Genomic DNA, 27,125 nt, shown 5'->3' on the forward strand with positions numbered 1-27,125 from the left:
CTGTGCTCCTAGAGCCCGTGCTCTGCAACAAGAGAAGCCACCGCAATGAGTAGCCCACACACTGCAATGAAGAGTAGCCCCTGCTCGCCACAACTAAAGAAAGCACACACACAGCAACCAAGACCCAATGCAGCCAAATAAATAAATAAAATTTTTTAAAAAATAACAGAACATTTCAGAACCAACACCTTTACAACTGTAATTTTTTCCCGTTCTTATTCCTCTTTTTTGTTTTATTTTCGTTCTATATATGATCTTGATATAGCTTTCTCCTGCTCACAACTGGTTTCATTTCTTCTTGAAAAAATATGACCTATGACTGTTTTGAGTAGTAGTTCATATTAAACACACACATATCATTTATAAACCATCTGTGATTGATATTGTAAGAGGAAAACCTAGCAATCGTTAAAATGTTTACCAAAGAAAATATAGCTGAAATGTTAGGTCGAATATTCAGTGCCATAATATAGTGTGGTTTGGTCTGCAAAGTGTTGGGGAAAAAACCCCTACAACACTATATTTAGTTGATTATACTATAGTCTACATGAGCTAATGTGTTCTAATGTATCACATAGAAGTGTATTTGGAAATAATATAAGAAAGTAAAGTCTGTACTATTATATAATACTTAAGGTAAACACAGCTTTTAAGAAATTTGTAATATCACATTTATGCTATACAACGATACCAAACAATCCCCTGAACTATCAGAAAGCTATGTCAGAAAAGGCTTTTCCCCAATATCTTTTGCTCAATAGTAAGCCACCCTCTCACAGTATTAATGAGGTTTATTTATACAGTTAAAATTCTAATATTGTTTAAATACTAATATTTTACTAGTTATTGTTTTATAATCTAGTAAGTCTTCGTTTAGATACTTAATGCTTTGTTAACTATGGTTTTATATTTCTGAGTACTTAAACCTTTAATTTGATCATCGTTGTGTATACTTTTAATGAAACATGGGAGACCTTCCCTGGTGGTCCAGTGGGTAAGACTCTGTGCTCCCAATGCAGACAGCCCAGGCTCGATCCCTGGCTGGGGAACTAGATCCTGTATGCATGCCACAACAGAAGTCCACGTGCCACAACTAAGATCCCACATGCCGCAAGACCCGGTGCAGCCTAAATAAATAAATATTTAATGAAACATGGAACATATTTTATTATAAAGGGGAAAGTCCCAAATACGTCACTGTTTATATCTAGAGAGTTTAAAGCCTGAGGTAAGAAAGCTATCATTAAACAACAAATTCAAGAGATGCTCAAACTGGTTTACCACTGAAAGAAGACCTGTGAAAATATGTTAGGCAGGTATGCAGACCGGTTGTCTGCATCCTTACCGTTCTCATTGCACATTGCATCTGAAGCACCCGGATGGGTCATCAAATGAGAAATGCAGCATATTATACACTGAGAGGACCGGAAACACTGGTTTCCCTCTCCCAGCCCTGCAGCATGTTATTCACCTGGTTTTAATGCTCCATAAAACATTCACTGTCTCATGCCTATCTGCTTTGGATGCTGTGCGCCGAGCTGTAACAAGATGTTTCGTTTGTTATCTGTATACAGCTGCTTGCTTTAAATTAGTAGATTCTCAAATAGCTTTCCCTGCATGTCTAAAATACAAATACTGCATGTGAAAGGAAAGAAGGAACGGAAGGGAGGAAGGGAGGGAGAAGGAGGAGCTACACTAATTTCACACAGAGCAGATCTCAGAGCAAGGAAGCTTATCAGGGAGGCAGAGGGTGTTACATAATGGTAGAGGGGTTAGACCTCCAAGAAGAGGTAACAGTCTGTGATATGTACACACCTAACCAAAGAGCTGCGAGAGAAACAGATGAATCCACCAAGACAACTGGAGACTTCAATACCTGCCATCAGAAATGGACAGACCCAGCAGGCAATCCGCGGGATACAATGGACATCTACAGACGACTTCTACCCAACCACAGCAGGATACACCTTCTTCCCACGCTCATATGGAATATTCACCTAGACCAAATTCTGGGACATGAAACATACCTTAACAAATTTAAAAGCACAGAATCATACTATGTCTGCTCTCAAACCACAATGGAATACAACTAGAAATCAATAACAGAAAGATAGCTAGAAAATCCTCAAGTACTTGGAGACCAAACAATATATTTCTAAATAACACGAGTCAAAGAATAAATCTCAAGAGAAAGTTAAAAAATCTTTTGAAGTAACTTAAAATACAACTTATTAAAATTTGTGTGAGACAGTGAAAGCAGTGCTTAAGTGGAAAGTTACAGCATTGAATGCATATATTAGAAAAGAAGAAAGATCGAAAATCAATCATCTAAGCCTCCACCTTAGGAAACTAGACAAAGCAGAGTAAATTAAATCCAAAGTAAGCAGAAGAAAAGATAATAATAAAAAGAAAGCAGAAATCAATGAAATTGAAAACAGGAAATCAATAGAGAAAATCAACAAAACCAAAAACTGGTTCTTTGAGAAAATAAATAAAATTAATAAGCCTCAGGACTTCCCTGGTGGTGCAGTGGTTAAGCATCCGCCTGCCAACGCAGGGGACACGGGTTCAAGCCCTGGTCCAGGAAGATCCCACATGCCGTGGAGCAACTAAGCCCATGCACCACTGAGCCTGCGCTCTACAGCCTGCGAGCCACAACTACTGAACCCGCAAGCCACAACTATTGAAACCTGCGTGCCTAGAGCCCATGCTCCACAACGAGAAGCTACCACAATAAGAAGTATGTGCACCAAAATGAAGAGTAGCCCCTGCTTGCCACAACTAGAAAAAGCCCACACGCAGCAACAAAGACCCAACACAGCGAAAAATAAAAATAAAATAAAATAAAAAAGGAACTACAGACCCATACATTGCATAGACTTAAAGACAGGATATTTTTGAGACATCTGGAAATTTGAAGGCTAAAACAGGATATTTGATGATATGAAGAAATTATTTTTAATTTTTTTGTGATGTGACAATGGTTTTGTGATTTAAAATAAAAAAAGAACCTTTATTTTTCAGAGATACATAGTGAAATCTTTACAGATAAAATTATAGGTTGTCTGGATTTGGCTTCAAAATACTACTGTATTAAGAGGGGAAGTGATCAGGATGTGAATAAAGCGTAACTGGCAGTAAATTAATGATTGCCAGGACGAAGTGATGGGGGTTCATTACACTCTCGTGTCTGTTTTCATACATATACAACATTCTCCAAAAGAAAACTTTTATTAGAAGTAAGTAGTATAAGAGAATTAAAAAAATTAAAATCCACTGTACCTTCCTCCAAAAAAAGAAAATATAATAGCTCTATGCCAACAAATCTGAAAATTTAGGGATAATATTCTAGAAAGATTATCAAAAGTTGACAAGAAAAAAACAGAAACCTTCCCTCAAAGAAAATACCAGGTGGTTTTGAAGGAATGTTATAGGAAGCAAGGCACAGATGATCTGAGTCTCGTACAAACTGTTCCAGAGTACAGAAAAGGAGGAAGCATTCTTCCCAACTCTAAATTCTTTTATGAAGCCAGCACACCCTTAAAACTGAAACCAAACAAGAAAAAGTACAGGCCATCCTCACTCATCGGGACAGATACAACTAAATGGTGGAATGATTAAAGGAAATTTAACTCACTTAACATCAGGAAAGACAAGGATGGATTCTAATACTAATTCTGTTAATATGGTGCTGATTAGTGCAATACATTTTTTTAAAAAGATGGACTCATCAAGGAAAAAAAATTGACATTATTCACACATGGTGTGATTTTCTATGTAGAAAACCCAAAGGAGCCCAGGGATAATCAGAATAATAAGATAGTTGGACAAATCTGCTGGATATAAAGTCAATGTGGAAAAGCCAACTTGACAAAGGAGCCATAGTTACGCATGATGTTAACACTAGGGGAAACGGGGTGAAGGGCATGTGGGGATGCTTTATCTTTGTAACTTTCTCGTAAATCTATGCTTACTCCTAAATAATCTTATTTTAATAAATGATTTTTAAAATTAATAAGTCTGACAATATTAAGTGTTGGGGAGGAGGTACAACAACAAAAATTCTCATATTTAAAAAGAAAAACTCTTATATGCTGCTGACAGAGGGCAAGCTGGAAACCACTGTGGAAAACACTTTGGCATCATCTTGTAAATTAGAACATGTCTATGCTCTTGGAACCAGAAATTCTACTCCCAAGTATATACCCAGAGAAACTCCTGCACATATGGATGAGATTCTTTCCAACAGCAAAAAGGGAGAAATGTTTACCGGCAAGCCTGCAGATAGATAAACTACAGATAAATTGTGACTTACTTACACGTGGAAACCAAACGCCCATCAACACATCAACTTGGATCATGTGTTCTCAAAGGGGATGAAGTTGAGGGTTAAAACTGGTCTGGGGAGATGTGAGCGAGCTTAGATATTACAAAGGTCTGTGGCCCTCCAAAAGGCCCCAGTACATAAATGGACTTATATCTGTGCTTTTAAAATTTCACATGGGGAGGAGGGAGATGATAAGGATAAAAATGTTTAAAAAGGAATCCTAGGGGGGTGATAATGGAAAAAAATGTTGAGAAACAATGACCTAGGTGAATCTTAAGAATACAACACTGAATGAAAACAGCAAGTTACAGAAGAATACATATGATACTATTTACATAAAGTTCCAAACATACAAAATAATATACTGTCTAGGGATATATACATATTAAAACTATAATTCAGAATAGAAATTGCCCTTGTGAAGTAGGTAGGAACACGTGGATATCTAGGAGGGGTATAGAAGGAGACTCAAAAGTGTTGGCTGTGTTCTTTCCTCGGCTGGGAGAGTAAATACATAGGTGTTCATTTATTATTCCTCACCTCTAAAGTTATTATATACTTATTATATATTTTTCTCAGTATATGTTATTATATACTTTTATATACTAAGTATATAGAAGTTATTTATATACTTTTTGCTAGTATGAAATGTTTCATAATTTTAACCACTTAAAAATACCACACATGGGGGCTTCCCTGGTGGCACAGTGGTGAAGACTCCACGCTCCCAATGCAGGGGGCCCAGGTTTGATCGCTAGTCAGGGAACTAGATCCCACATGCATGCTGCAACTAAGAGTTCACATGCCACAACTAAGGAGCCCGCATGCTGCAACTAAGGAGCCACCTGCTGCAACGAAGACCCAGCACAACCTAATAAATAAATAAATATTTAAAAGAAAAAAACATATGAATTTAGGAGTAAAATCTTCGTTTAACTTAAACTGCATGAATAGTCGTTCTACTGATCACCATCCAATCACAATATTAAATAACACTGAACAATAATGTTAATGATATTTAACCTATGCTTTTAAAAACAACCATGAGGGGCTTAATTTTTTTTCTTTTAAGAAGATTTAAAAGAAAAGAAAAGAAAACAAAACAAACTTGAAAGCGCATACCCAGCCGCCTTGCTGAATGACGTACTCGGCAGCATGGTCCTCCAGGAAAGTCACACCAAACTGCAGCAATGCACTCAAAGGTTCTTGACCACGTCTTGTCAACTCCAAAAGCATCTGCCGCAGCAAAATCAGAGGAACCAAAACCTTTAAGGCAAAGATGAGAGAGTAAAAAACAAACTGAAATTCTTACAGTCCATTTTATATGTTCAACTACTAGAAAATACACTCCAGTGCATCATTATGGAATTCCATTTTTATTATAATAGAGGAAATTAAATAGTGACCCCTACTAGAATTTTTGAGAATAATGCATGTATGTTTTATACCACAGGGTGGTAGAATTAATATTATATGAAAACAACTGGGCCTGTGTGTGTGTGTGCGCGCGCGTGTGCGTGTGTAACAATATGTGTATAGGAAATTCACTGAAGCATTATTTATAATAGCAGAAGACCGGAAACAACCCAACAGACCAAATTTTGGTCATCCAGTAAAATATCAAGTAGTTGTTAAAAAGAATCAGATTGTCCACTGCCCAATTACCAAGATTTACTTTCAGTGAAAAAAGATAAAGGAGAGTATGTACAATAATGGTACCATTATTATTAACATCATTGTTAACAGAACAAAACATCTACACACACGTCTGTATAACCCTATAGTACTTTTGAAAAATACCTAAGAAACTGGTGATTGTGGTAGCCTAAAAAGAGGAAAACTAGGTAAGTGGTGACAAGGGTGGGAAAGTATTTTCAAGTGTATGTCTTCTGTACTTTGTGCATTTTGTACCATGTGCTTTTATTCTATTTGAAAACAAGAACTTTCAAAATTATAAGCTATCTTATACAAGTCATCAAAAGCCAGAGGTGTTATTATCACTCCTAATAACCTTATGGCTCAATATTTTAAAATCATAAAAATTTATTTCGGAGACTAACTAGAGTCCCTTTCCTTCCAAAAAAACTCCCTGCATACTGAAAAGAACTAAGGACTTTCAGTTAACTATCTGCATGCAATCTCTTCTGTCTAAAACATCAACAGGTCTCCACACAACTGGGAAGGACTGTGAAAGGAAATGAAACCAATTCCAGTTTCCTGTCACTGACCCGCCAAGGTCATAGCTGAGGGATTACAGCACATTTTTGCAGAAGAGGACAAACAGAAAAGACAATGAGTTTATATCCTTACTAATATTCTTTGGGGTTTTTTTTAAAGTAAAAGCAGCCCTGAAGGAATCTCTATCAAAGTCTGAAAGAAAAAAGCAAAAAACACACATCTTCACTTTTTTATATTCTAAAAGAACTCCAGCCCAAAATGCAGTAAAAACCCCTTCTTAGCACCAATGGAGGGGTATAGGGCTATAAAGAAGACTGTGTTAGGCTTTTTCTACAATCAGAAACCTGTATCACTATTGAAAAGAGAAATGAACACGGCTGTTCATCGAGCCTAGTATTCTGGCTCAGCTGGAGCAGGAGAGGAGCTTGTGAACCAGCCCTGCAGACTCACATCACACCAGTTCCAAAGGCCTGGGATGTTCCATACCTCAAAACATTCTCATTTCCCATAATAATCTACGAACATGCATATTTTAAAGTTATTCATGTTTAAGCTCTATTACCTCTTTAAAAACTGAGTTGCAAATATTTCATACTTCCTATATAAAAATAATACTCTTTTTTTTTTTTTTTTTGGTTGTACGTGGGCCTCTCACTGCTGTGGCCTCTCCCTCTGTGGAGCACAGGCTCCGGACGCGCAGGCCCAGCGGCCATGGCTCACGGGCCCAGCCGCTCCACGGCATGTGGGATCCTCCCAGACCGGGGCACGAACCCGTGTCCCCCACATCCGCAGGCGGACCCCCAACCACTGTGCCACCAGGGAAGCCCTAAAAATAATACTCTTATTTGTTCCAAATTTACCTCTTTCATGTATCAAATGTAGTTGCCCCCATTTTACTACGTAATAATCTAGAGATAAATCTCTAATCCTCTTTCACTACTGTCTTTAGTCCTTAACCATATTCCCTCTCATTCGCTATACTTTTTACGCTGAAATCTACTAATTTTTTAGTCCGTTCTTTTTTTTTTTTTTTTTTTTTTTGTGGTACGCGGGCCTCTCACTGTTGTGGCCTCTCCTGTTATGGAGCAAAGGCTCCGGACGCGCAGGCTCAGCGGCCATGGCTCACGGGCCCAGCCACTCCACGGCACGTGGGATCTTCCCGGACCGGGACCCGTGTCCCCTGCATTAGCAGGCGGATTCTCAACCACTGCGCCACCAGGGAAGCCCTAGTCCGTTCTTCACATAGCAATTCCTCCACTGCTTTTATCATTTAAGTTTTCCTTTCCTGGATCTTCTCCATCCCAATTACATCTTTCCTGAAAGGCAGTGAGTGCAGAAACTTCCTTTTACAAGACTAACATCTTCTATTTGGTTGACAACACTCTTGGTTGTACATGTCCTGTCTGCTTCACCTATGTGACACACTATCTTCAAGGACCCACTACACTTTATAATTTAGATTGTCTTTATGTACTCATACCCACTTGCCCTCTAACTGCTATGACCACACACAAAGCTTCATGAGTGTTTCTACAACTGACCTCCATCAATTCCGCATTTTTTTTTTTTTTTTTTTTTGTGGTACGCGGGCCTCTCACTGTTGTGGCCTCTCCCGTTGCAGAGCACAGGCTCCGGACGCGCAGGCTCAGCGGCCATGGCTCACGGGCCCAGCCGCTCCGCGGCATGTGGGATCTTCCCAGACCGGGGCACGAACCCGTGTCCCCTGCATCGGCAGGCGGACTCTCAACCACTGCGCCACCAGGGAAGCCCAATTCCGCATTTTATATCATGTGTACACCTGATATTTGTTGTACTTCACCTCCCACAGTATTAAAAAAATGTTAAAATAAAACTGGATCCCCAAGTATCCATTCCTAAAAGGTCCCACTACTTCTATCTCTAGCACTAAAAAGCAACCAAGCAGTCTTACATTTTGAATTCTTTTCTGTAAGTCATTTCCTTACTGGATAACAGTAATCGCACAACTCATGTAAGTTACTTGTTTGTTCAGTAACTTCTACAGTAGATGCTGCTAAGGTGCTTCTGACCATCAGAAAAGGTTATCTCCACTCTGTCTCCCCATATACACCACGTGGTGTCTTCCTCCAATAGGTTATATGCACTTAGCTAACAGTGTTATCCTTCTACTAAAGAACATATGAGCTTGCCTGGTGCAGAAATGACGTATACCAATTTATAGCTCCAAGAATCCCTTCCAGGAAAATACTGTGATGATAATTACACAGTTTGGTCCATGAATCTACTCTTTAACCCTTCTATGTCTCAGCAATTCTAGTAAATGTCACACCTCACAAATTTTATCTAAACCTAATCCATTGATTAGGTTTGAACGCCTTTGAAATATCTGCTTCAAAATAAAATTTAAAAGACAATCAGACATTATGTGTCACTCAGTGTGATGCCACAGGAAACAGAGAACACCACCACTGACACGGTTTTGCCACAAAGATTAAACCTGAATATGATCAGGCCTCTAGAGCAACCTACCAATGGAAAGGAGATACAGTCGGCCCTTGAACAGCATGGGTCTGAACTGGAGGAACCATGGATACTGAGGGCTAACTGTAAGAGATACACTGAGTTTTCCCAAGAGTAAATACTACAGTTCTACCCCATCCGCAGTTTGGTGAATCCACAGATGCAGAACTGCATGTATGGGGGGGACTGAGGACAGGAGGGCCAACTTTAAGTTATATGAAGATTTGTGGCTGGAGGGAGGGTCGGTGCCCTAACCCCCACATTGTTCAAGGGTCAGCTGTGCATGTTAGCTGGCATCTCAGTGATGCAGTCAATAAAATCCAAAAGGTAGGAAATTTAACAGAACAAATAATCTGTAAGTAATTAGGGAAAAAAAAAATACCCAAGAGGAAGAGTAAGTTTGCAAATTAAGAGACTTAGGCCACATATTATGTGATCACATGTATATGAAATGCCCAGAACAAGCAAATTCATAGAGACGGAGTCAAGCCATACGGCCAGGGGCTGGAAGGAATAGGAAATGGGGAGTGACCACTGTAAGGTATGGGGTTTCTTTCGGGGAAGATAAAAATGTTCTGGAATTAGACAGTGGAGATGGCTGCACAACTCTGTACTAAAAAACATTAAACTGTACATTTCAGAAGGGTAAATTTTATGGTATATGAATTATATTTCAAAAAAATTTTTAAAGACGAGACATAGCAACCAAATACAATGCATGAGCCTTGTCTGAATCTCGAGTCAAACAAATCAGCTTAGGAAAATACCTTTGTGAAACAACTGGGAAAATCTGAATACTGAATAGACTATGTGCTGATATTAGAAAGACTCTTAATATCCGAGGTGTAATCATGGTATTCTCAGTTGTTAAAAAAGGGATATAATTATCCTTGGAAATACATACTAATGTATTTATAAGGTGTGCTTCAAGGTAATCTAGGGATAGAGTGTGGGGAACAGATGAAACAAGACCAGACACACACTGAAAGCTGCCGAGGCTGAGTGACGGACCCAGGTTTGTTACATTATTCGCTCCGCTTTGTGCACGCCTGACATTTTCATAATGAAAGATTTTAAAAGATGAATGATGTGATAAGCCAGTAAAACTTAAGCAAGGCAAACAGTTCACTCCTCTTGGCCACCGTGTCTCTAAAGTCTATTTACTACATGTGAGCTCTGTGCCTTAACACTCTAGTCTTCCCCTTTGACGGCCATTCTCCTCTTTTTCTAGAAGCAGGTAAGTTCATAGGAAAACCAATTCCCACGAGAAAAAAATAAAAGAAAATTAAAGAATAACCTACAGTTCTGAGATAACTACTATGGATTATTTAATGTTTGGTACACATTCCAATTATTATTCTTGGCATATACATACTATACAACCTACATTTATACATGTACTTTTCAAAAAAAGTCATTCTATTAATAAGGCTTTGTGACAGCTTTATTCCTCCACTTCTTTTGATCTATTTAAAGAGCATTATACCAAGATGCTTTTAAAATCCCTATACAGATGAACTGACATTCAGTTTGGAAACTTGGCATGCTTTGTGGACATTTTTTTCATTTGAGTCTTTATGTACCTACCAGATAGCCATATTCATATAATGATGCTATATCAGAATTTTGCAAACATTCATGCAGAGTATGGGCTAACTGCTTAAATTAGCCAATCTGATTTTGATTGGGGTGGAAAGAGGCGTTTCAGTTTCCTATCATAAGAAGCCAGGTTCTTTTTAGCCCTAAAGGACTTAGGAGAATAATACTGGATTCATCAGAGCAAGTCATATTCTAATTGGCATGCTTCATTTACATGAGGTATTCGAGCCACAGCCTTGGCAAGATGAGGGACTCAAATGAAGCAGGGAATGGGTGAAGCAGGATGGGTGAGGAGGGGGTGTGAAGACTGGGGTTTACTCCAACTTTTGGGGATAAGCATAGGATGGGGGAGGGGAGGAAGGCAGGGAGACATAGAGAGTTGATTTTGACAGTCCTAGATAAGGGTGACAGGAAAAGAACATAAAATAGGGGGAGAGGGCTAGTCATATTAGGTATCTAAATATTTGTTGTTTGATATACTAATAAATATATCATAGCCAAGCTCTTTTTTTTTTTTTGCGGTACACGGGCCTCTCACCGTCGTGGCCTCTCCCGTTGCAGAGCACAGGCTCCGGACGCGCAGGCTCAGCGGCCACGGCTCACGGGCCCAGCCGCTCCGCGGCACGTGGGACCTTCCCCGACCGGGGCACGAACCCGTGTCCCCTGCATCGGCAGGTAGACTCTCAACCACTGCACCACCAGGGAAGCCCTCTCATTTTTATTTATAAAATAAGAGAGGTTTGTTTTATTCCACGAAAGTGAATGAAACAGTCAGATATTTTAACAAATTTTTTACAGCTAAGTAACATACTAAAACTCCATAATAGTGACTATTTGGTAACAAGGTTCCATGTGTTAAATCTAACATAATAGCCACTGTTCACAGAGTGCTTACTATGGGGCCAGAAACTGCACTAAAATAAGCACTGAACAACACATTATGTCACTCAGTTCTAATAAAACTTCTGAAGTTAGTAGTATCATCTCCACTTCACATATGTGAAAATTAAGACTTCGTGTGCTTAATTCACCTGTCCAAGGATATGCATGTAGTCAGTGGCAAAGCTGATACTGAAACAAGTCCGATTACAGGCCTATGACGCTAATGATTATGCTGTAATGCCTCCAAAACCTGTATTAAGGTGAGTAAAAATAATATACCTCAATTAGGTACATAAGGTCACACAGTCTGGCTCACAGGAGGGACAATTCTGAGTAGAGTTGGCTATTTATAAAAATAACTGTACTACACTCTCTCATCCCTAGCACCACATCACTAAGGGCCAGACTTCCTCCTCAGTGAGCTGGACCACCTCATACTGCATCCCCTGAGACTCGGCCTCGTCAAGGTGATAAGTGGATAATACAGCCCGAGACAATGGCTCAGCAGCATGGTACAGCGGAAGAACACTGAAGCTGGAATCAAAAGATCTCAGCTCCAGTGCTGGTTCCAAAATTTACTAGTCAAGGGGTCTTAAGCAAGTACTTTAACTTTTTTTTTTCCTGATTAATCACCTGACCTAACTAACTACCTAACTAAACAACAAAATGAAAGTTAATAAAATACATTCTGCCATCTCCGAGGGATGGCTGTAATGCTCAGATGGTAAACCATCAGCACAACTGGGGCTACCCCTGTAAGAACCACAAGCAGCTGTGTCCCCAAAACATACTCACCTGTGAACAAATGACCACCTGGAGAGAAATGTCACATCTAACGCAGAGAAATGAAGATATCATGGGAAATTCAGGACATATGGGAAGGCAGATGGCACAACTACGGAACACGTGGTTCTGTGCCAGCCTTAATCAGAAACACTGCATAACACACCTGGATTTATGCATTAAACAACAAGCTCTAACAGTTTTCTCTTATACGATGCTAACAATCCCTTCTGTACTTTATCACTAATACACTAAAATCTTGTAAGAGAATAGATAACTTGGTTTATACCTTATTCCAGCCGCTGGCATGAACTGTGGTCTCCAGTGTACATTCCCGATATGCCTGATATGTCAATGGCCTGTAGAGATTTTTTTAAAAGGCTGTGTCACAAAGAAGGAAAATTCTAAATTTCCAAATGAATAAACATACAGTCACTACTTTGCTGTTGAACTTTTTGCTAAAGTAACACAAATTTTTCAACATAGTTTTCTATGAGACATGGCTTTTAACATTTGGTATGCATTTTTCTTTAAGCATTCTCTACAGGCTGAGATTTATGCTACCAGCTTGGGAAAGCAGTTTACAACATAAGAAGAGAAAAATATATAATAATAAATTTTTTACAATTGCTTGAAAATTATCCAACAAGGCTTCTACACTGCAGATAAATATAAACACTTGGGTTATTAATACAGAATCAAGTAATAACAAATAACAAAAATTATCTCATTAATAAAATTGAAAGAACAAGTTAAACTTTTTTAACAAGTTAAAGGTAAGAAATGTAAACTATTTAAAAATTAAAGAGACATTGTCACTGGAAGGCTTTTCAAACTGGGGACATAAGAAGCTGGAATAAGCAAGGTCAATAAATGAGCTCTATTTTTAATCTGGAGTCTTGTGACACCCAACCCTGGGGCGAGGCTCTCCTGATTATTCCTGTCACAGACACACGTTTACTGGGGGGGATGGATGTGAGTGCTGCGTTTTCAGCGTGGGCCCATGTGCAAAGTAACACCAATGACAAAGACACTCCATAGCAACTTACACATGAAGGCACCAAGGCTCTTGGACAACAGATTTAGTAAAGATTTACCTACCCCCCCCCCCCGCCTTTTGTTGGCAAAGAATTAACATGTATGTAAAAAAGGAGGAGGTCTTGCTTTTATAGGATTTTAAAATCCATTCCAAAGGCATTTTCTGCTCTGACCACCCCTGTCTGTGATCTCTTCAGCCTCTGAATATTTAAGATTGATAACAGGTACACTTACTGGTAGCCTATTGCTATGTTTTATATTTTTATAGATTTGTGTTTTATATTCTATTGCATACTGGGAAACTGAAGCTCAGAAAAGCTGACACTGTCCCAAATCCACAGGGCTGCAAGCAGCGAGAGAGGAATAGGAGTCCACACCCCGTTAGTGCTGTGGCTCCAAAGGACACGCCGCTGCTCCTATTCCGAGTCAGGATTTTGAAATGGGCCATGGCACACTGATGCCCCATGTAGCTAACGCGCATCTGGACCAGGGTAATGAGGTCCAATAATCCTCATTATTATTGAGGAACACACCAGGCTGCAGAGACTCACTACAAAGAAAGAACCTACGACATCTTGCCAATAATTTTTATGATAAATACATGTTCCAACTATAATATTTTTAACACACTGAGTTAAATAAAATATATTTAAAATCTGTATTTAATCGTTTTACGTGGCTGCTAGAAAATTTTTAATTACATACATGTGACCTGCATTTTATGTGTTGGACAGCGTGTGGCTCTAGATGTTTCAGAAAACGGTTCTGATGACACAGGTACAGTTCTTTTCTGTAAGTCAATATAACGTAACAACACAGTGACAAGGAGTTAAGATACGAGGGATGACCGTCTTAATAAGATGTTATGTGCGACCTTCCTGCTATCGCACTGCCATTAAAGTAAGCGTAGAACTGTTTTGAAGACCCGGGCGACACACTGGGTGGTTGTAACACAGGCCTGAAGCAGCCACGCTACCGTCTAACCTGCCTATTGCTCCCTGCAGCTCTGTGTGCGTCAGTCCCTCCACGTCCTTTCCTGAACTGCCTGCTGCGCTGGGTGCCACCACCAGTCCTTACGGGGAGTCTGTCTATCAGGCTAAAGTACTTTGGCATCCTTCAGAATGAAACGTGATTTGAAACATTATACGTACACACATAAATGCACATAAAAGATCCAGCAGATTAAAACACTCAAAGGAAATCTTAAACGTAGAAAAATAAGTAGTTAAAAAAATGAGCCCTATCTAATGAGCTACTTGAATTCAGCAAAGAAGAAAGAGGAGGGGAAATACTTTTCTTTTTTTCGGGGGAGGCCGCACTGTGCGGCTCATAGAATCTTAGATCCCCCGACCAGGGATCGAACCTGTGCCCTTGGCAATGAAACGGCGAAGTCCTAACCACTGGACTGCCAGGGAATTCCACGCAAAAACCTTTTCAGATTGCTGGTGCTTGGCTGTATGAAGAGTTCAGGATTAGTGTCCCTACTTTAACAAAACTGTTTGGGGGAATAAGTGGTATTTTCTACCTTAAAAGATACTGCCATCAACCTGTATAATACTTCTAGTTCATCATCAGTTATTTTCAGGATATTAATAACTTTTTGAAGTTGTTAAGCTTTTGGGGAAAACAAAACAAATATTCATCCAAGACTGTATTTTTTTTTTTTTTTTTTTTTTTTTTTTTTTTTTTTTTTTTTTTTTTTTTTGGAAAAAGACTGTATTTTTTAAAATATAATTTACTTGGTAGTGAAAAGATCAATTTGTCCTGTAGATCATGAAAAGGACTCCAAATACAGATATTATAATACTGTTCTTCACATACATTGTACATATATAAAACGATAACGCTGTTCTTTGGAGAGCTCATAATATCCCAGTAAAGTTGAAATGAACAGAGAAGCTATGACAGAGTGAAATGACTTGACACAAATAGTCTGCATCAAAGCTGGAGACCACTTTTTGCCTTACGCTTCTCAGTTACTTTACTCCCAGTCCCAACTGCTTTTACAAGTTCTTTATGTTAGTATTAGCCGAACAGTCGGCTCCCTCAAATCTAAGATGAAAGCTCAATATACAAACTCCAAGCAAGCGTGGCTGCTCCGGCTTAAGAAGAGTGGAGCGGGCCCAACCACCGCCCCCACCTCCTCACAACACTCTGAAAGCCACTGCTGTGCCTCCAGATTTCCTGTCTCAGTTTTATTTCCCCACACCCAGAATCTTCTCTCCACATTTATTTTTAAACTTTCTATGTATAAAGTTAAGAAAATCCAAATATGATTTTCATTTCACTGTTTCTTATGTATAGGTGGGATTTTTACATTTGCTCATGTCACCAAAATATGTGGAAACAAACTGAATCATCCTTAAACCAAATTGCTTTCTTCTTCTAACAAATGGTAACGTATAAGCTTTGCCTTTGTGAAAGGAAGGGATTACTTTACTACAACAGTAATTTGGCATCTGAATGTTGGCCCCTTGAGTGAAGGAACAATCTTCACCTTGTTTTAGTCATTAATCTTCATTAAACCAAATATTTTTTTAAATTCATACCAATCTGTTAATGATTCTCATTAAAGAATTAAGGGAAACACGTTTTTAAGGTTTACAATAAATGACTTGGTTCTACTTAATATACTTTCACGATGAGCTTCTTGCCTTTGGCTTTAGCAGCCAGCACGACAGCTAGGAAAGAAGTTCCCACAGTAGGAATGTGGCAGCAGTTCCACAGGTAGGTGTGCAACCCGAAAGTGCAGCAACATCCGGGACGCCCCAAATATAGACACAATGTCAATCCCGCAGTACAATGAATAAAACCCCAGTCATTCCACTTACGCTGGTCACGAGGGAGTGCTGGTAAAAAGTGGTCAGCACAAGTGAAACAGCTTGTGTTTACAACCGGTGAAAGCATTTGTTGAAACCTGATAGCCCAACAAGTAAACACAAACGGTCAAATTCATGCTGGAACAATTAAATCACTGCTCAAAATGCAAACAGAGATGATTTGGGAAAGCAAAAAAAGAACAAGTGAAGACAAGTAAGTGAGAAAAGAAGTGACACTGTTCACCTAAAGCGGAGGCTGGCTTAAGAGCGCGGAGGCCACGGAGACTCACCGGCTGAGGAGCGTCCGCAACGCCCCGAGCAGAGGCGCCCTCAGCTCCTGTGACACCTTCTCCCCGACACGAGCCAAGCAGTCATCTACGGAGCTGTCGGGGTTTGCGGGGCTGAACACGGGCGAAGTGTGGCGGTCGAAGCCTGTGCTGGCGAAGGCTGAAGATGACAGAAGGAAAACCCAAGTTAATGAGCAATGTCAGAAGCTGTGCTGTAAAAGCTCAGGGGGTTAAGATGCCAACTTCTGGGAACTAGCTAATAGTTATAAGCCATGTAAAAATGTCAGATAATCGTTATGGGATATTAATGTTTCCTGCCTTAAATTTAGAGGTGTTTTTTTTAAGGAAAGATTTTTATGAAAAATCTTAGTTTCAAGAGAAGAAAAAGGCTAAACTGACATGGCAAAATACACAAACCAATTTTGTATATTACCGCAGACCCATTCAGTCAAGAATGGTAAAAGAGAGCAACTCCCAGCTCTATCAACCCTCTCTTAAGATTTGTTTTTACCTTTACAAATGTGGCTCTTCTTAAACCAGATTCTATTCAGTTATTCCACCTTAGAGGACCACATGACTTTCATTCCCTTTTAGCTGCCCACTCACACAGCCAGCTTCTCCTCTGCTTCCTCACTCCCTGTCACACAGATGCAGCCCTGCTCTAACTGCAGGAAGGAGAGGCCAGATCATCCCTGGTCCAGGGTACAAATGGGATGCAGGGCATAGACTTCCAGGAAAGCAGGTGGCTTGTACCCGCTCCCAAGGGTTATCAGTAACCTCCATAAAGCATTTATTGCATTAATCCAAAGCTTGCTCCTAGAAGGCTGCAAATTTCACTAGAGTTAAGTATGTATTTCTTCAAGAAAGATATACATGGCTACAAAGTTCACAGATGCTGCATGGTCTGAGCAAGCCTGAGAACGCCCACTCTGATGCTGAGTCTTGGGGAACACAGGTTCGATGAGGAAGTGCATATAAGCCTTCGTTGCCATTTTCTTTTCTGCCTTTTGCCCATTTTGCCATGCAGTACTGTTATCAGAAACGGACAAGAATTAAAACAGAATTATAACATTAATCAGTTAAAAATGTCAGTAAAGGAAAACAAAAGAACATTAACATTAGGTTTCTGGATTTTTGTAAATTTCTATTTATATTTTTCCTTTACTAACAGGGAGTTGATTTATAAACATGATTTCTATTTTTTCTTGTTAAAAATTACTGGGCAGGGAATTCCTTGGCAGTCCAGTGGTTAGAACTCGGCACTTTCACTGCCATGGGCCCGGGTTTGATCCCTGGTTGGGAACTAAGATCCAGCAAGCCACGTGGCATGGCCAAAAAAAAAGAAAACAAAAAACCAAAAAATTAAAAATAAGTATTACTGGGCAATACACATCTACACAAAAACTTGTAAATGAATATTCATAGCATCATTATACATAATAGCCAAAAAGTGGAAACAACCTAAATATCCATCAACGGATGAATGGATAAACAAAATGTGCTGTATCTACACAGTGGGATATTATTCCTCATACAATGGGATGAAGTACTGATCTGTGCTACCACGTGGATGACCCCTGAAAATACTATGCTAAGTGAAAGAGCCAGTCACAAAACACCACCCAGTGTATGATTCCATTTACGTGTAGACCCATAATAGGCAAACGCACAGAGACAGAAAGCAGATGGATTGGGGATGGAGACGGGGCTGGTGGGACTAGAAGTGGGAAGTTACTGTCGACGTATATAGTGTTTCTTTTGGCGGTGTTAAAAATGTTATCACTGCCACCACCATCTATAGCACATGAAAAATGAAAGCAGCACGCTTACACTTCTCCCTTTAGTGTTATTAATATAAAGATATCAATCACACTGAATGGAAAGTAGTACCTTAACATGAATGTTTAGTCTATTACTTAACACCAGAAAAGGTTCCATCTACTCTGTTGGGTATAGTTTAGAAACTTATAAACAGATTCCCCCAGGAAAGAAAGAGGTACTTTCTAGTTTCACCCCTATAATCCTAGACCCATGAAGCTGTGTAATTTTGTGAACACTCCACTGTAAAAAAAAAAAAAAAAAACCACACCAAACAGAACCCACTAATTAACTAGGAAAATAAGGATAAAGAGACCTTCAGAAATTTCTTTGTCCAGGGATTTTAGCTCTTCTTCAATTTCAGTTTTAACTTTTAATAAAACTTCTTGATCCAGGGATTGTGAAGCTATATCCTGTTGAACCCCTGAAACCAATAAAAAAGGTTACTAGTGAAAGAGGGGGAAAGAAAACATTAGAATATGGGTAGGATTTTTAGCATTAAGTCAGAAAATACAAAATCAAAACTCATTATCTTGACTAGGGGCTAGAAGATAACGTAAAGATGAGGAAGCTGAGGCCTGGGTAGGTTGTCCCACGACTATGGAGGAGCTGTGACTGGAATTCAGAGCAGTGTGAGTACAGAACCACTAATGCAGGCTGTGTCCTCCTCCTCATCTGGTTGGGCTGCTAGGAAGGAAACAGCTCAGAAACAGTTTTGACATAACAGAAAAGGAAACCTAAAAGGCTGTCTAGATCAGTGATAATGTCTCCTGAAAATGACGTTCACGGCCCCTTACCTTCACATCTTCATGCAAACCGCAGCTCAAGAGAAGGCCCATTATCATCAAAAGATTTATATCCTCCAAGTTAAGAAAACCATGAATATACCCAAAGTATGGGGCACAAGCTATTCTCATGCAGTACAAGGAAAACTAAGGTCCTGGTCTGTAGCATAGAATGGAGAACAAAGAAAGGAGAAAAATAAACCAGATGGTTAACAATTTACTAATTTTTCCTGCCCCAGATATTTGGGGCAGAGTGTCATCATTTCATCTGAAACACTGAATCCAACTATGATAGCTCACTCCTCCCATTCAGAATATATTTATATTCAGAATATATTTATTTTATATATTCCCAGTACTTTTACAGTTGTTTGTATCACTGACAAATTTTATAAACAAAGGTTTTAGGCTTTAATATGCTTTCATCCTTTGCAAACAAAAAATTCTGAATTCAAAGATGAGCTTACTAATTTAATTTAGGTCAAGAAACTTATAGCATCTGTAGGTCTTTAAAATTCATTTGAAAAATAAAAGTTTAATAAAAATTTCTATATCTCACAGATTATCTGATTAGATTTCAACTTTCAAAGTTGACAAAAATAATTTTCCTTCAGGCTACATAAAACACTTTTCTTCTGAGCTGAGACTAACTAAAATAAAACTCAGACCCTCAAAAGGTTTTTTTGTGGAAAATATAAAATTCCTCAGGTATTTCTAGTTGAAATGCAACAGAAAGGATCCCCTCAATGTCATGGTTAATAAATATTTTATTTAATGACATTTCATTTAACATTTCTGCCTATAAATAGATATATCTTAGTTGAAACTACATACATAAAAATTTTAAAACATTACCTCAAACAATATGCTACTAAACAACCAGTGGGTCACTGAAGAAATCAAAACGGAAATTTAAAAAATACCTGGAGACAAACGGAGATAGAAACACAAGAGTCCCAAATCCATGGGACGCAGCAAAAGCAGTTCTAAGAGGGCAGCTTGTAACAATACAAGCCTACCTCAGGAAACAAGAAAAATCTCAAATAACCAACCTAACCTTACACCTAAAAGAACTACAAAAATAAGAACAAACGAAGCACAAAGTTAGAAGAAAAGAAATCATAAAGATCAGAGCAGAAATAAATGAAATAGAGGGTAAACTCAGAAAAGATCAATGAAACTAAGAGCTGGTTATTTGAAAAGATAAACAAAATTGATAAACCTTTAGCCAGACTCATGAAGAAAAAAAGAGAGGACCCAAGTAAAATAAAAAGTGAAAGAGGAGAAGGTACAATCCACACCACAGAAATACAAAGGATCATAAGAGACTACTATAAACAACTGTACACCAATAAAATGGACAACCTAGAAGAAATGGATAAATTCCTTGAAACATGCAATCTCCCAAGAATGAATCAGGAAGAAATAGAAAATATGAATAGACCCACTGCCGGTAATAAAATTGAATCAGTAATTAAAAATCTCTCCCAAAACAGAAGTCCCGGACCAGAATTCACAGGTGAATTCTACCAAACATTTAGAGAGGAGTTCATATTGTACCAATCCTTCTAAAACTATTCCAAAAAATTGCAGAGGAATGAATGCTTCCAATATGATTCCATAAGGCCAGCATCAACCCAATACCAAAACCAGACAAAGATATCACACAAAAAAGAAAATTATAAGCCAGTATCACTGATGAACACAGATGCAAAAATCTTCAACAAACTATTAGCAAACCAACTCCAACAATACACAGTACACTAAAAGGATTATACACCATGATCAAGTGGAATTTATTCCAGGGATGCAAGGATGGGTCAATATCTGCAAATCAATCAATGTCATACACCACCTTAACAAACTGAAGAATAAAAATCATATGACCATCTCAACAGATGCAGGAAAAGTTTTTGATGAAATTCAAAAGCTTTTATGATATTTATGATAAAAACTCTCAACCCATTTATGATAAAAAAAACTCTCAACAAAGTGGGTAAAGAGAGAATATACCTCAACATAATAAAGGCCATATATGACAAGCCCAGAGCTAACACAAAAAACCCTGAATAGCCAAAACAATCTTGAGAAAGAAGAACAAATCTGGAGGTATCACACTCCTGTTGCAAACTATACTACAAAGCTACAGGAATCAAAACAATATGGTACTGGCACAAAAACACAAAGATCAATGGAACAAAACAGAGAGCCTGGAAATAAACCTACGCTTATATGGGCAATTAATCTACAACAAGAGAGGCAATAGGGAAAAGAGAGCATCTTCCATAAATGTTGGAATGGACTCCCCTGGTGGTCCAGTGGGTAAGACTCCTCACTCCCAATGCAGGTGGCCCGGGGTTCAATCCCTGGTTGGGGAACTAGGTCCCACATGCACACCACAACTAAGAGTTCGCATGCCACAACTAAGAAGTCCACATGCTGCAACTAAAGATTCCACATGCTGCAACGAAGATCCCACATACTGCAGCTAAGACCCAGAGCAGCCAAAATAAATAAATAAATATTTTTTAAGAAAATGTTGGGATAACTGGACAGCTATATACAAAGAATCAAACTGGAACACTTTCTCACACCATATACACAAAAAAAACCCTCAAAATGGAGTAAAGGCTTATAAGACTCACAAGACCTGAAACCATAAAACTTCTAGAAGAAAACATAAGGCAGTATGCTCTTTGACATGGATCTTAGCAATATTTTTTTGGATATGTCTCCTCAGGCAAGGCAAACAAAAGCAAAAATAAACAGGATTACATTACGCTATAAAGATTTTGCACAGTGAAGAAAACTAGCCACAAAACAACAGCCTAATGAATGGGAGAAGATATTTGCAATGATACCATCCAGAATATACAAAGAACACATACAACTAGACATTAAAAAAAAAAAATCTCTATTAAAATTGGGCACAGGACCTCAATAGACATTCCAAAGGAGATGGCCACCAGGCACATGAAAAGATGCTCAACATCACTAATCATCAGAAAAATGCAAATCAAAACCACAATGAGATTATCACCTCACACCTGTCAGAATGGCTATTACCAAAAAGACAATAAATAACAAATGTTGGCGAGGTCGTGCACTGGCACTGTTGATGGAAATGTAAATGATACAGTCAATACGGAAAACAATATGGTGGTTCCTCAAAAAATTAAAAATAGAACTACCATACAATCCAGGAATTCCACTTCTGGGTATTATTCTGAAGAAAATAATTCAAAAGGGTATATATATATATATATATATATATATATATATATATACATACACACACACACACACCCACACGTACACACACACCCACACACGGGCACCCACGTTCATGCAGAACTGTTTACAATAGCTAAGATATGGAAACAGCCTAAGGGTCCATCAATGGACGAATGGATAAAGAAGATTTTGGGGGGGGGTGAGGGGGGGGTTGCCAAAAAGTTCGTTCGGGTTTTCCTGTAAGATGTAACAGAAAGGCCCGAATGAACTTTTGGGCCAACCCAATACAATGGAATACTGCTCAGCCATAAAAAAAAAAGAATGAAATCTTGCCATTTGTGACAACATGGATGGACCTGGAGGGTATTATGCTAAGTGAAAATAAGTCAGACAGAGAAAGACAAATACCATATGATCTCACTCATATGTGGAACTAAAAAAACAAAACAAATAAGCCAACATAAGAAAACAGAAACAGACTCATAGAGAACAGGTGGCTGCCAGGGGGAGAGGGGTGAGGGAGAAGAAAAAAAAACAGAACAGTAACTATGTGAGGTAATGAATGCTAATTAGCTTGCTTGTGGTAACCATTTCACAGTGTATATTTATATGAAGTCATCACATAGTACACCTTAAATATATGCAATTTTTCTTAATTCTACCTAATTAAGTTGGTAAGTTTTTTAATTACATAAAACAGACCCAGGGACTTCTCTGGTGGCGCAGTGATTAAGAATCCACCTGCCAATGCAGGGGACACAGGTGTGAGCTCTGGTCCGGGAAGTTCCCACACGACGCAGAGCCACTAAGCCCGTGCGCCACAACTACTGAGCCTATGTGCCACAACTACTAAAGCCTGTGTGCCTAGAGCCCATGCTCCACAACAAGAGAAGCCACCGTAATGATAAGCCTGTGCACTGCAAAGAGTAGCCCCCGTTCGCTGCAACTAGAGAAAGCCCACACGCAGTAACAAAGACCCAATGCAGCCAAAAATAAATAATTAAAAAAAAAAAAAAAAAAAAGAATCTACCTTCCAGTGAAGGGGACAAGGGTTTGATCCCTGGTCAGGGACCTAAGATCCCACATGCCACTGGGCAACTAAGCCCAAGTGCCACAATTAGAGAGAAGCCCATGAACTGCAAAGAAAGATCCCGCATGCTGCAACTAAGACCTGACGCAGTCAAAAATAAATTAAAATTTTAAAAAGACACAACCTTATGCAAAATTTGAAGACAAAATGTATCCTATAAATAAGGTAGTCTTTGTAAATTCTCATAAAGCATAAAAATCTATCTTTACATACAGGCTTTGTTTTTCCAATTTTTTTTTTACTGTGGTAAAATACATCTAACAAAATTTACCATCTTAACCATTTTTAAGTGTACAGTTCAGTAGTATTAAATACATTCATAATGTTGTGCTACCATCCATCTCCAGAACTCTTTTCATTTGTAAAACTTAAGCTCTAGACCCACTACACAGTAACTCTCCATTACTTCTCTTCAGCCCTTGGCAAACACCATTCTACATCTCTCTCAATTCTGACTACTCTAAGTACTTTATACAAGTGGAATCATATCAGGACCCGGCTTAATTCACTTCCAGACTTGTAATAAATCTCAAGTACTGCTTATAATTAGAACAGGTTTTCCTTTTAAAAGTAATCTGTAGTTTAGACGGCTCTACAACATCACTGATTAATATAATTACACTAGGTAAAGGGACCTCCAGAATATACGTAACATTATTAAAACAAGGCAAACACAGACTGGGGAATTATTTGGGGTCAACAGACTGGGGAGTTATTTGGGGTCAATCTTATTTCTTTCACTGAAATTCTCTCTCTCAGTCTGGCTTCCTGGAAGGTGTCTCAGTAAAGGGGAAGGTAAGCTTTGAGGCCAAGCATTCCAGCTCATTACATGTGACTTTAGGCAACGAAAATAATCTTGAACCTCTCCTCTTATGTAAACAGAAAAATAATACCTACCACAAAGAGAAGCTGTCAAGGTCAGTGAGATAAATTAGTTAAGCTCCACCACATCAAAAATGCTCAAAAGATAGTGGCTCCCACCCACCAATCCTTTTGACTCTCTAAAATGGGTTGTTACCATTGCACAGTGATCTTTCCCCAAACCTTGTCCCTGTGAACAGAATCAGCTTATCATAGATTTCTAATCAATAATGCTCATACAGAATCTGCTTTCAGTATAACAGTCTGGACCAGCAGAAACAACCTTCTGACAGTTTAGATAATGCCAAGTGACATAAAGTGTCTGTTATAACACCAATAGTTACTCTCACTCTTCAATTGCTGCAAGAGAGAATGGCTTAATATCAACTGATCTATAACTAAAATACAGGAACTTCCCTGGTGGTCCAGTGGTTAACAATCATCTTGCAATGCAGCGGACATGGGTTCGATCCCTGGTCAGGGAACTAAGATTCCCACATGCCACAGGGCAACTAAGCCCACATGCCGCAACTACTGAGTCCACGTGCCACAACTAGAGAGAAGCCCGCGCACCACAACAAAGAGCCTGTATGCTGCAACTAAGACCCGATGCAACCAATAAATATTAAAAAAATAAAACTAAAATATATTTTTTCCTGAACACATGTCCAACAGTTTCATTAATTTATATTAAAAATACACAAGGAAAGTTAATATTTTAAATATAAGGTACATTTCACAATAAGTTGATCTGGGAAGTTTTACCAGGAAGCTACAGTCCTGAGTACCAGAAGGTCCCTGGTTTTCCAAATTTCCAGCAGATGTGACTGCCTCGAAGAGACTTGCCTTCAAACTTTTTCCAGGCTCAAATAATCTCTGCCGTGCTCAACAATGGAAGAATTTTGATCAGTCACTGCCATGAGCTACAGTGAACACAGTGCTTTTAAGACAAACCCTTCTCTTACCTACCTCATCCTCCTCCACATGCAGAAGCAGGGTGACCACCACGCTGAAGAGCTTGGGTTAGCCTTTTAAGTTCTGCAAAAACATCTTAAACTCAACATCGGCCAGCTTGCTTCTGACCTGTCCTTAATCAAAAATATAGAGCCCCTGAATATTTCAGACTCTTTCCAGGGAATACAACCTGCTGGATGAAACTTTTTATAAAGCTTCCTGACATGAGAAGTAGTCCCTCCAGTCCTTGCGTTCTAGATTTTATACTCAAATTAAGCTGGATCATCAGAAAAATCCCCAGATAATATTACCTATTTGTTATAACTGAGCTGCACTTTGGTGCCATTTCCTTAGCTTTTAGCCACAATTACATTAAGAAAGTGTCTTGAAATGTAATACTGTATTTGATATTGACATTTTCTACTGCATTTCTCTGTGCCCTATGTAATGAAGCTCTAAGTGAAAAAAACAATTCTCTTCAAGAATAACATTCCACTTTAAAGAAAATAGTATAGCTTCTGGTTATGGGAAAAAAATCCTGGGAACTAAATGCAGTTGTCCCCTTTGTGGTTTCAGTTACCCGCAATCAGCCACAGTTGGAAAATACTGAATAGTAAATTCTAGAAATAAAATTCATTACTTTTATATTACACATCATTCTGATTAGTGTCGTGAAATCTGGTGGGGCCCTGTTTCATCCAGCCTGAGACCTGAAACAAACCCAGCATATCCAGACTGTATACACTACCCGCCCATTATTAGAGAAAAACACCAGTACACACCGGGTTTGGTACTAACCAGCACCGTTTCAGGCATCCCCTGAGAATCTTGGACCATATTCCCCATGGGTAAGGAGGACCTACTGTATACCTTCACTTATTTTTGGCTTTGCTTCAGAACCAAATTTACTGCTCAATGCTAGGATTACTATATAGGACCCTACAGACTACATATCTATGATCTATTATTCCCACTGTGGAAATGTAGAATCTTCCTATTCTGACTTGATTGGAATTTATTTATTCCCATTATGTATTAATTATAAGGCACATTAAATGATATATGGTAAGAAATTTTTAAAAATTAATTCCTCTTCCCACCCAGTATGAACTCATTGCCAATTTCCTCACTAACAAAAAAAGACATTTTTACCTAACCTGGACTGCTCTTCCTTTTCCTGATTATTTAATTCTGTCCACCCTGCAAGGACCAATTTTTTAAAATTAATTAATTAATTAATATATTTATTTATGGCTGTGGTTGGGTCTTTGTCGCTGCGCAGGGGCTTTACCTAGTTGCAGCAAGTGGGAGCTTCTCTTTGTGGCCGAGCACAGGCTCTAGGCATGCGGGCTCGGTAGTTGTGGCTCACGGGCTCTGGAGTGCAGTCTCAGTAGTTGTGGCACATGGGATTAGTTGCTCTGTGGCACGTGGGATCTTCCCAGACCAGGGCTCAAACCCATGTCCCCTGCATTGGCAGGCAGATTCCCAACCACTGCACCACCACGGAAGTCCCAATTTTTTCTTGCCTCACCAGGTGGCTTGCAGGATCTTAGTTCCCAGCCCAGGGATTGAACCCGGGCCCTCAGCAATGAAAGCGCCAAGTCCTAACCACTGGACCGCCAGAGAATTCCCTGCAAAGACCAATTTAAGTCTCTCTACTTTTCCACCGTAACTTCACTGACTACTTACGTATCACTGATGTTTGAACATGTATATCATTTCATCTGTACCACATACTTTAACACTTAAATATATACTGTCTTATATCATTCAATGATATTATCGTTTATTATCATTAATCTGACCTGATTACAAACTACAAACTATTTGAGGTGGTCCCTTTGTCCTAGACTTGGGTCCAGTAAGGACTAAAAAAGTACACAAATACTTGATAGCAATAGTTCTCACTGTCACTGCGATGTAGACTCAAAGCATTACAATGTATAACACAGTAACTCTGCTGGGAAGAAA

General features: G+C 39.0%; 1 protein-coding gene across 4 annotated transcripts in view; it reads right to left on the bottom strand.

The window, feature by feature from the left end:
* BCL2L13 (BCL2 like 13) overlaps positions 1-27,125 on the bottom strand; it is a 68,221-nt gene that overhangs the window by 10,961 nt on the left and 30,135 nt on the right. For 2 of the 4 annotated variants that reach the window (XR_010835707.1, XM_067008391.1), the window contains exons 3-5: positions 18,547-18,654; positions 16,416-16,572; positions 5,450-5,593 (exon numbers count right to left, since the gene is read on the bottom strand). Coding sequence is in view for 3 of the 4 variants with exons in the window: in XM_067008391.1 (XP_066864492.1) it covers positions 5,450-5,563 (114 nt within the window). In the remaining variant the exon portion in view is untranslated. Of the gene's footprint in view, positions 1-5,449; positions 5,594-12,557; positions 12,628-16,415; positions 16,573-18,546; positions 18,655-27,125 lie in introns of all 4 variants that reach the window. The other 2 variants (XM_059081368.2, XM_067008390.1) reach the window with 2 other exon arrangements.

Source organism: Kogia breviceps, chromosome 12 (genome assembly GCF_026419965.1).
Source record: "Kogia breviceps isolate mKogBre1 chromosome 12, mKogBre1 haplotype 1, whole genome shotgun sequence".
Classification (NCBI taxonomy): domain Eukaryota; kingdom Metazoa; phylum Chordata; class Mammalia; order Artiodactyla; family Physeteridae; genus Kogia; species Kogia breviceps.